This window comes from Coregonus clupeaformis, unplaced genomic scaffold (assembly GCF_020615455.1).
Source record: "Coregonus clupeaformis isolate EN_2021a unplaced genomic scaffold, ASM2061545v1 scaf0229, whole genome shotgun sequence".
Taxonomy (NCBI): Eukaryota; Metazoa; Chordata; class Actinopteri; order Salmoniformes; family Salmonidae; genus Coregonus; species Coregonus clupeaformis.
Window position 1 is genome coordinate 290342 of NW_025533684.1, and position 12070 is coordinate 302411.

General features: G+C 44.4%; 1 protein-coding gene across 1 annotated transcript in view; it reads left to right on the forward strand.

Annotated features, from left to right (window-relative positions):
* Positions 1–12070, forward strand: part of LOC123484205 (slit homolog 3 protein-like) — a 346208-nt gene that overhangs the window by 282062 nt on the left and 52076 nt on the right. Inside the window, 1 exon segment of the mRNA XM_045214275.1 lies at positions 3439–3602. Within this exon segment, the coding sequence (XP_045070210.1) occupies positions 3439–3602 (164 nt within the window).

A 12070-nucleotide genomic window follows, 5' to 3' on the forward strand; every position in this document is an offset into this window, starting at 1 on the left:
TGACTATCACTGTGATGCTCCAGGCAGGTACTGTGGAGGGAGTGACTAGTGTTGACTATATCACTGTGTTGCTCCACGCAGGTACTGTGGAGGGAGTGACTAGTGTTGACTATATCACTGTGATGCTCCTGGCAGATACTGTGGAGGGAGTGACTAGTGTTGACTATATCACTGTGTTGCTCCACGCAGGTACTGTGGAGGGAGTGGCTAGTGTTGACTATATCACTGTGATGCTCCAGGCAGGTACTGTGGAGGGAGTGGCTAGTGTTGACTATATCACTGTGATGCTCCAGGCAGGTACTGTGGAGGGAGTGGCTAGTGTTGACTACATCACTGTGATGCTCCAGGCAGGTACTGTGGAGGGAGTGACTAGTGTTGACTATATCACTGTGATGCTCCAGGCAGGTACTGTGGAGGGAGTGGCTAGTGTTGACTATATCACTGTGATGCTCCAGGCAGGTACTGTGGAGGGAGTGACTAGTGTTGACTATATCACTGTGATGCTCCAGGCAGGTACTGTGGAGGGAGTGACTAGTGTTGACTATATCACTGTGATGCTCCAGGCAGGTATTGTGGAGGGAGTGGCTAGTGTTGGCCTCTTGAGGATCCTGTTATCCAGGATGGGCTCTAGATTGTCCTGGTGGGTGCTGATGGTAGATCCAGCCTTCTTGATGATTTTGTTCATCCTGTCTGCATCCTCCCTAGTTATGTTTCCCCCTCCCCCCAGCAGAAAACCACTGTAAAACAACACTATTAAAAAACATTTGGAGCATTTCTTTAAGCAGACATCGAAGTATCTGAGCTTCCTTAAAAATAATAATCTTTGCTGAGCCTTTTCAAAACCATTGAGGTGTTCTCTCTCCACTGCAGCTTGTCGTCAATCACCACCCCAGGGTATTTGTACGAGTCCACCCTTTCCACAGTGACCCCTTTGATGACCACAGGAGATGCTCTCCTTCTTCCTCCTGAAGTCTATCACCAGCTCTTTGGTTTGTTCTTATTAGCTGTTCTCAACTTTTCTGGTGCTCTTGATATTTTGTTTTATGACAGCATCTGCCTGCCTGGAAGTTACAAAGCAAAGGGACTTTTATTTCTCCCTGTTTTCTCTTCTCGTAGTGAATATGACAATAGTTATTTTACCGTGGGATACAGTAGTACTAATTCTAATCAAACACGTTGAAGAAGGGACGAGATTTAGCGTAAGGCGTTAGATCTCTGCAGTGAGGCCGGGTTAGGCGTGTGGATGGTGGTGCATTCTAAGGTCAGCCTCCTATAATGAATCCACGCTGTGATAGCACAGGAGTCGCTCTCCGTTCAGCTCCTCCGTTCTCAAACAAGAAAGGTCTTCCCAGCTTATCCCTGTAAGCTGTGGGCTGTGTTAGCGCTCCAGTCAATAAACACACCATATTACAGTCCTAGCTACACACAGTCAACTGCTTCTCTCTGCCTCCCATCTGGACCATGAGTCATTCCTGGAGGCACGTTCAACTCTATACTTAATATCTGCCACTGTGCTTACTGCTGCTTACTTGTGTCTACGGCTGCTTACTGATGTCTGATGGTGTCTACGGCTGCTTACTGGTGTCTACTGCTGCCTACTTGTGTCTACTGCTGTTTACTGGTGTCTACTGCTGCTTACTGGTGTCTACTGCTGCTTACTGGTGTCTACTGGTTTCCAAAGCTGTCTTGCTGTTGTCTACTGTCGCTTACTGGTGTCTACTGGAGCTTACTGGTGCTTACTGGTGTCTACGGCTGCTTACTAGCGTCTACTGCTGCTTACATGTGTCTACGGCTGATTACTGGTGTCTACTGATGCTTACTTGTGTCTACTGGTGTCTACGGCTGCTTACGGGTGCCTGCTGCTTACTGGTGTCTACTGGTGTCTACGGCTGCTTACTGGTGTCTTCTGCTGCTTACTGGTGTCTACGGCTGATTACTGGTGTCTACGGCTGCTTACTGGTGTCCAAGGCTGCTTTCTGTTGTCTACTGGTGCTTACTGGTGTCTACTGGTGCTTACTGGTGTCTACTGGTGCTTACTGGTGCTTACTGGCGTCTACGGCTGCTTACCAGTGTCTACTGCTGCTTACTGGTGTCAACTTCTGCTTACTGGTGTCTACGGCTGCTTACTGGTGTCTACTGGTTCTTACAGTTGTCTACTGGAGCTTACTGGAGCTTCATGGTGCTTACTGGTGTCTACTGGTGTCTACTGGAGCTTACTGGTGTCTACTGGTGTCTATTGCTGTTTACTGCTGTTTACTGGGGTCTATTGGTGCTTACTGGTGTCTACTGCTGCTTACTGGTGTCTACGGCTGCTTACTGGTGTCTATGGCTGCTTACTGGTGTCTACGGCTGCTTATGGTTGTCTACTGGAGCTTACTGGAGCTTACTGGTGTCTACTGGTGTCTACTGGTGTCTACTGGAGCTTACTGGTGCTTACTGGTGTCTACTGGTGTCTACTGGTGCTTACTGGTGTCTACTGCTGCTTACTGGGGTCTACTGGTGTCTACTTCTGCTTACTGGTGTCTACGGCTGATTACTGGTGTCTACGGCTGCTTACTTGTGTCTACTGGTGTCTACGGCTGCTTACTGGTGTCTGCTGCTTACTGGTGTCTACTGGGGTCTACGGCTGCTTACTGGTGTCTTCTGCTGCTTACTGGTGTCTACGGCTGCTTACTGGTGTATACTGCTGCTTACTGGTGTCCACGGCTGCTTTCTGTTGTTTACTAGTGCTTACTGGTGTCTACTGGTGCTTACTGGTGTCTACTGGTGCTTACTGGTGTCCACGGCTGCTTTCTGTTGTTTACTTGTGCTTACTGGTGTCTACTGGTGCTTACTGGTGTCTACTGGAGCTTACTGCTGCTTACTGGTGTCAACTTCTGCTTACTGGTGTCTACGGCTGCTTACTGGTGTCTATTGCTGCTTACTTGTGTCTACTGGTGTCTACGGCTGCTTACTGGTGTCTACTGGTTCTTACGGTTGTCTACTGGAGCTTACTGGAGCTTACTGGTGCTTACTGGTGTCTACTGGAGCTTACTGGTGCTTACTGGTGCTTACTGGTGTCTACTGGTGTCTACTGATGCTTACTGGTGTTTACTGGTGTCTACTGCTGCTTACTGGGGTCTCCTGGTGCTTACTGGTGTCTACTGCTGCTTACTGGTGTCTACGGCTGCTTACTGGTGTCTACTGGTTCTTACTGTTGTCTCCTGGTGTCTACTGGAGCGTACTGGTACTTACTGATGCTTACTTGTGTCTACTGGTGCTGAAGATGTTTGGTGCAGTATTTCTCAATGGAAAGAAATTGCATGAAAAATAGTTGTCTGTCTTTGAATGACAACAAAGACTTTACAGAAGAATCCCTACTGTTGATGATGATGATGATTCCGACTCAAGTATTGACACATTTTCACCTCTCCCCCCCTCCCTATCTCTCTCTCTCAGTAACCTGCTGTCCAACCCCTATGTGTGTGACTGTCACCTGGCCTGGCTGGGTCTGTGGCTGAAGAAGACCAGGGTTGTGAGTGGGAACCCTCGCTGTCAAAAACCTGCCTTCCTCAAGGAGATCCCCATCCAGGATGTGGCTAAACCCGATTTCACCTGCGACGGTACCAAACACACACACGCCACATCCACAGAGACAACCCCTAAAAACACAGACACCCCATACACATACACCTGGCCCTGTTTCTCCCACACCCCCATCCATCTAACCATCCATCACTAGTATTGAACAATACCTCTGTTTCTTGGCCCCAGGCAGGCACTATGTGAAGGGTGTTATGACAGCAGGCTTTGTGTCCAGGGCCCCTGGTTCTGACTTTTAGATTCACTGCTCTATTTCTGTCTTGGCTACTGTCACACCTCTCCATCTACATCCATCTACAAGCCATTCATATCCACTTCCCATGAAATTCCACTGGCTGTGTAAAATGTGCCACGAAATCTGCTGCTTCCACCTGTTACTAGGCATAGGCCCAAGACCGTCTACACAACCCCCTCCCCTCCATGGCACTGTCCTCCTGTAGTATACGGCATGTGGGACACACACAAACACACACTCTCTCTCACACACACACAGACACACACACACATACTGTCCACCCACATAGCTATTAACTCCAGTATCTGACAGAACAGGGGCCAGGGCTAGGGAGTAGGGACTGTGAAGACCAATGGAACAGGAACCGTGGGCGACCACATTATCTCATGTCAGTGTGGGTTTTATGGGGACTCTGTCATTTCCCCCGGCAGAGTGAGGGAGACGGAGGCCCACGCAACTGAAATGTGGCCGTAAACTTTTACTCAAGAAAGGAAATGCGGTTTGGCTTCTGTCTGGTCGAGCCCAGGACTCTCTGCCTCTCTCTCTCTCTCTGCCTCTCTCTCTCACTCTCACTCTCACTCTCACACTCACACTCACACTCACACACACACAGTGGGCCTCTTGTCAAATGCACCGGGCTCTTGGGAAAATAGCACTTCTACTCTTAAGGACTGTAGGGATTAGCTCCAAAGATGTTCTCATATAGTCAATATAAGTCTCAGACAGCCAAGTTCTACAAACAGTAGCTATAGAGTTTCACTAGAGGAGCTACGCTAGCTTTATTTGTTTGGCTACAGTGGCTTCAGAAAGTATTCATACCCCTTGATTTATTCCACATGGTGTTGTGTTAGACTGAATTCAAAATGGATTAAGTATATTTTTTTTCTCACCAATCTACACACAAAATGTTTTTAGAAATGTGTGCATAATTATTGAAAATGAAATACAGAAATCTAATTTACATAAGTATTCACACCCCTGAGTCAATACATGTTAGAATCACCTTCTGCAGCGATAACAGCTTTGAGTCTTTCTGGATAAGTCTAAGAGCTTTGCACACCTGGATTGTACAATATTTGCCCATTATTCTTTAAAAAAACATTCAACCTCTGTCAAATTGGTTGTTGATCATTGCTAGACAACCATTTTCAGGTCTTGCCATAGATTTTCAAAACTGTAACTCTGCCTCTCTGGAACATTCACTGTCTTCTTGGTTAGCAACTCCAGTGTAGATTTGGACTTGTGTTTTAGGTTAATGTCCTGCTGAAAGGGGAATTCATCTCCCAGTGTCTGGGATTTTACCTGTGCTTAGCTCCATTCTGTTTATTTTTTATCCTGAAAAACTCCCAGTCCTTAACGATTACAGTGAGGGAAAAAAGTATTTGATCCCCTGCTGATTTTGTACGTTTGCCCACTGACAAAGAAATGACCAGTCTTTAAAGGGAGTGCTCCTAATATCAGCTTGTTACCTGTATAAAAGACACCTGTCCACAGAAGCAATCAATCAATCAGATTCCAAACTCTCCACCATGGCCAAGACCAAAGAGCTCTCCAAGGATGTCAGGGACAAGATTGTAGACCTACACAAGGCGGGAATGGGCTACAAGACCATCGCCAAGCAGCTTGGTGAGAAGGTGACAACAGTTGGTGCGATTATTCGCAAATGGAAGAAACACAAAATAACTGTCAATCTCCCTCGGCCTGGGGCTCCATGCAAGATCTCACCTCGTGGAGTTGCAATGATCATGAGAATGGTGAGGAATCAGCCCAGAACTACACGGGAGGATCTTGTCAATGATCTCAAGGCAGTTGGGACCATCGTCACCAAGAAAACAATTGGTAACACACTACACTGTGAAGGACCGAAATCCTGCAGCGCCCGCAAGGTCCCCCTGCTCAAGAAAGCACATATACAGGGCTGTCTGAAGTTTGCCAATGAACATCTGAATGATTCAGAGGAGAACTGGGTGAAAGTGTTGTGGTCAGATGAGACCAAAATCGAGCTCTTTGGCATTAACTCAACTCGCCGTGTTTGGAGGAGGAGGAATGCTGCCTATGACCCCAAGAACACCATCCCCACCGTCAAACATGGAGGTGGAACCATTATGCTTTGGGGGTGTTTTTCTGCTAAGGGGACAGGACAACTTCACCGCATCAAAGGGACGATGGACGGGGCCATGTACAGTCAAATCTTGGGTGAGAACCTCCTTCCCTCAGCCAGGGCATTGAAAATGGGTCGTGGATGGGTATTCCAGCATGACAATGACCCAAAACACACGGCCAAGGCAACAAAGGAGTGGCTCAAGAAGAAGCACATTAAGGTCCTGGAGTGGCCTAGCCAGTCTCCAGACCTTAATCCCATAGAAAATCTGTGGAGGGAGCTGAAGGTTTGAGTTGCCAAACGTCAGCCTCGAAACCTTAATGACTTGGAAAAGATCTGCAAAGAGGAGTGGAACAAAACCCCTCCTGAGATGTGTGCAAACCTGGTGGCCAACTACAAGAAACGTCTGACCTCTGTGATTGCCAACAAGGGTTTTGCCACCAAGTACTAAGTCATGTTTTGCAGAGGGGTCAAATACTTATTTCCCTTATTAAAATGCAAATCAAAGTTATAACATTTTTGACATGCGTTTTTCTGGATTTTTTTGTTGTTATTCTGTCTCTCACTGTTATAGACTGATCATGTCTTTGTCAGTCGGCAAACATACAAAATCAGCAGGGGATCAAATACTTTTTTCCCTCACTGTACAAGCATACCTGTAATATGATGTAGCCACCACTATGCTTGAAAATATGAAGAGTGGTACTCAGTAATGTGTTGGATTGGATTTTCCCCAAACATAACACTTTGTATTCAGGACAAAAAGTGAATTGCTTTGCCACATTTTTTTTTGCAGTATTACTTTAGTGCCTTGTTGTAAACAGGATGCATGTTTTGGAATATTTTTATTCTCTACAGACTTCATTCTTTTCACTCTGGAAATTAGGTTAGAATTGTCAGGGTTAGGCAGGTTACTTTCTAAATGTAATCCGTTACAGTTACTAGTTACCTGTCCAAAATTGTAATCAGTAACATAACTTTTGGAATACCTAAACTCAGTAATGTAATTTCCCCCTTAAGAGGCGCAAGGTTAAGCTGGTACAGCCACAGTCATAAAATCTGATTTTAAACCTAACCCTAACCTTAACCACACTGCTAACCCTAGTGCCTAACCCTAAATTAAGACCAAAAGCACATTTCTGTTTTCATAACTTTTTTACAATATAGCACATTTTGACTTTGCAGCTGGCCCTTCTAGCGCAAATCACTCAATTCTACCTCAAGGACAAGACTCCTCACAATAAACATCAACCTGCTTAAGAGGCATTAGAAGAAGACAGAAATGTATATTACCAATTGAACATCTATTGCAGGATAAATCAATGTTAGCGTTTACATACTGGCTATAAATGGATGTTGCATTTCACTTTATAGGTTGGTTATGTGAGCTTCTTCTAACCCATTGCTTTATACTACAGATAATAATACGATTAGGCTATAATAAAAAAAAATATAAAAAAATAACAGTGTCAGATTTTTAATCATTCCAATTAATTTAATACCCCTTGATCTTCAAAAATAGGACATGGAAATATGGAAATATAGATTAGCCGAATTGTTTTACCTGAGCATAACCCAAAAACTAAGGACTAATTAGCCTACATTGTTGTTTATGATTTTGTTGTCATAGAAGCCTGATTGGGCTTCGAGTTGAAAAGGAAATGCTGCTATTATGGAATGGCATGCTTTGAGCACTACCGAAAAGTGCTATTTGCATGTGAAAAATGTATGCCATATGCTGCATTTTGCTATAGGCCTATTGTTGACGTTTTTGTTGGTGACACTTCGATATCTTGATCATTTGCAGCTGTTTAAATCTATCAAAAGTGTGAGGATTTGAGCATGTCTGTTAGGCCTATGGAATTTTTTGTCAATCAGCACGAATTAGATTGAGGAATAAAAGCCCCATTCCTGGTCTTCTTAAATGAAACTAGTTTTTGACAGTATGGAGCACAATACCACGGGGGAGTTTAGAAGGGAAGAACTCAAACTGTTATTCCATAGGCTGGGATCCGCACTACGCAGCTGTTGCAAGAGTGCATTTTGCACTGGCTGTCCACTGGGGCGTATTCATTACGTCGATTCTGTTGCTAAACGTTTGTTAAATTGAAGCAAACGGAACGAAACAGGGAGGGACCTACCTGAATTTGTCCAATAGAAACTCTGTTTGCTTTCGTTTGGTTCTTAAACGGTAAACGGTTTCCATAATGAATACACCCCAGGTTTCAAAAACAATGATTGATAGGCAGCTTAAACTTCTTCAATTCAACCATTGTTGGATTAAAATACACATATACATTTGTGAACAACCATCCACAACAACCACAATCCGTAAGGCGTAAATAGCTAAATGAGAGAGCAGCAGTATTTATTCAAATCAATGCGCTATGTAGCCTATAATAGGCCTAAGTGATATCCGTATTGTCCGTAGGCTACACCACTGCTGTTGTCCTTACCTCCAAGCGTTTATTCAAGTTGGATAATATTTGGATGCCGACAACAGACGCCTACAATAGCCTTTTCCCGTGATCCATCAAATGCATTTTGTGTGTCATCATAGTGGTCAGACTCGCTCAGGCGGAACAAATTTAAACTTTTTTCAATGGCGAGTTATATGTCATCTCCTAGGTTTCCATCCAATTGGCGACATATTTTTATGCGAATATTCTAAAATCTGCATAAAAACAATATGTGCATTTTCCCACCATAGATGTTTCCATCAGACTGACTTGTTGTGGATAAAAAAACTATGCGTGATGACGTAGTGCACATAAACATAACTTTTGTGGTTCAATTCCCATGTACCAAATAAAAAATACAAGTGAAATGGGTCTCCATCACATTTTCAACTCTACTGATGGTATTTTCACAAAAAATATATAGCAAGTGTGCCCACTCTGGTATTGGCACGTGCCCTCTAGACAACAGCTCTCAGATACAGTGCAGTTATAAACAGCCTAAACCAACATGATGAGATTATTATGGACAAAAGAGCAAGATTATTTTTATTCGTCAAACGGCAGCCAAGCATTGATGATCATGTCACCAGAATAGGACCCTCTATATTTATTGGAAAGGAGCATCAAGCTCATAACCCTGTACTTTCACCACCCTGTGAAGTTCATCATCATTTATTTCATCTGTAGCCTAATAAACTGCATGGGTTCCCAACGAGTCGTAGTGGAAGGACCACACAACGTCATCATGTGACTCCAACTTTATTTTGTAATTAAATCAATATTTGCACATACAATCGTTTCCCCCGACATTTCTCGCATAGTACATTTTAGCTACACAAAAAGATCCCAGCTTGTCTAGCGGATTTTGTTTTGTCAACATTTGGAAAGTTTACCAACAAATGTTCTGTTTCCTTCAGGCCTGTCATCATGAAATGTTTTATCCGATGTACTTTACTGGATGGAATCCTTGTTAGAGAGAAAACAGAAAGGAGTCAAATCATGTTTCCTCCTATCACAGCCATTAAACTCTGTAACTGTTTTAAAGTCCCCATTGGCCTCATGGTGAAATCCCTGAGCGGTTTCCTTCTTCTCCGGCAACTAAGTTAGGAAGGACGCCTGTATCTTTGTAGTGACTGGGTTTATTGATACACCATCCAAATTGTAATTCATAACTTCACCATGCTCAAAGAGATATACAATGTCTGCTTTTTTATTTTTACCCATCTACCAATAGGTGCCCTTCTTTGCGAGGCATTGGAAAACCTCCCTGATCTTTATGGTTGAATCTGTGTATGAAATTCACTGCTCGACTGAGGGACCTTACAGATAATTGTATCTGTGGGGTACAGAGATGAGATAGTCATTCAAAAATCATGTTAAACACTATTATTGCACACAAAGTGAGTCCATGCAACTTATTATGTAACTTGTTAAACACATTTCTACTCCTAAACTTATTTAGGCTTGCCATAACAAAGGGGTTGAATACTTATTGACTCAAGACATTTCAGCTTTTAATTTTTAATTATTTTGTAAACATTTCTAAAAGCTAAATTCGACTTTGACATTATGAGGTATTGTGTGTAGGCCAGTGACACAACATCTCAATGTAATGCATTTTAAATTCAGGCTGTAACACAACAAAATGTGGAAAAAGTCAAGGGGCATTAATACTTTCTGAAGGCGCTGTATCTATAGCGGGAGACCATAGGCAGAAGGTCATGTTTCATTTAGCCTACATGCTAAGTCGGAGGGAGTAGGAGGAGGATTTAGGGCACTCTTTATCCTTTCACCCCAAGGTCCACATTGCTGCAGCTACAATGACACTCACTTCTATTTTTAGACATCTGTAACTTAAATTAAACTTAAGTTGTAGCTAGAGTAATGACAGAGAAAAAAGTGTTAATTAGTGGGAACTGGAAATACATTTTGTGGAGATTTGAGCTCCCCCAATCAACAAGTCAGCATTTCGGCTCCCTCCCTCCCTAACTTTTTTTACAATATAGCACATTTTGACTTTGCAGCTGGCCCATCTAGCGGAAATCACTCAATTCTGCCTCAAGGACAAGACTCCTCCCAATAAATGTCAACCTGCTTAAGAGGCTGGAAAGACATTTTGTGGAGAATTGAGGTCCCCCAATCAACAAGTCAGCATTTCGGCTCCCTCCCTCCATCCAGCCCCTAGGCCTCAACAGACAGGCTGCAGCAGCCAAGCCAGACCCTGTCCCAGACCCAGGCAGTGCTGTGGGTTATTTTTGGAGCAGACCTCAGACTTCATTACCTTCCATTAATTCCCTGTTTCCTTTTCATCCAGGGTGTAATTCAAGTCTTTGCAGATATCATCTCTCAGGCCTTAGATTAAAGCTGCTTGGGGAGGGAGGGAAATGGAGGAAGACTCAGGCAATCTCTATTGCACTCCACACTGCCATTTCCCACCTGGACAAGAGGAACACCTACATGAGAATGCTGTTCATTGACTACAGCTCAGCGTTCAACACCATAGTGCCCTCAAAGCTCATCACTAAGCTAAGGATCCTGGGACTAAACACCTCCCTCTGCAACTGGATCCTGGACTTCCTGACGGGCCGCCCCCAGGTGGTAAGGGTAGGTAACAACACATCTGCCACCTGATCCTCAACACGGGGGCCCCTCAAGGGTGCGTGCTCAGTCCCCTCCTGTACTCCCTGTTCACCCATGACTGCATGGCCAGGCACGACTCCAACACCATCATTAAGTTTGCTGGACAACGATGAGACAGCATATAGGGAGGAGGTCCAAGACCTGGCCGTGTGGTGCCAGGATAACAACCTCTCCCTCAACGGGATCAAGACGAAGGAGATGATTGTGGACTACAGGAAAAAAAAGAGGACTGAGCACGCCCCCATTCTCATCGACGGGGCTGTAGGTTGAGAGCTTCAAGTTCCTTGGTGTGCACATCACCAACGAACTATCATGGTCCAAACACACCAAGACAGTCATGAAGAGGGCACGACAAAGCCTATTCCCCCTCAGGAGACTGAAAATATTTGGCATGGGTCCTCAGATTCTCAAAAGTTATACAGCTGCACCATCGAGAGCATCCTGACTGGTTGCATCACCGCCTGGTATGGCAACTGCTCGGCCTCCGACCGCAAGGCACTACAGAGGGTAGTGCGTACGGCCCAGTACATTACTGGGGCCAAGCTTCCTGCCATCCAGGACCTCTATACCAGGCGGTGTCAGAGAAAGGCCCTCAAAATTGTCAAAGACTCCAGCCACCCTAGTCATAGACTGTTCTCTCTGCTACCGCCCAGCAAGCGGTACTAAGTCTAGGTCCAAAAGGCTTCTCAACAGCTTCTACCCCCAAGCCATAAGACTCCTGAACAGCTAATCATTGCTACCCGGACTATTTGCACTGCCCCACACCCCTATCCCCCTCTTTTACACTGCTGCTACTCTGTTTATTATTTAGGCATAGTCATTTTAACTCTACCCACATGTACATATTACCTCAATTACCTCGACTAGCCTGTGCCCCCGCACATTGACTCTGCACCGGTACCCCCCTGTATATAGCCTCCCTATTGTTATTTTATTTTACTGCTAGTTATTTGCTTTTATTTTTTGTACTTAACACTTAAAAACTTTAATTTTTTTTAAATGCATTGTTGATTAAGGGCTTGTAAGTAAGCATTTCACTGTAATGTCTACACC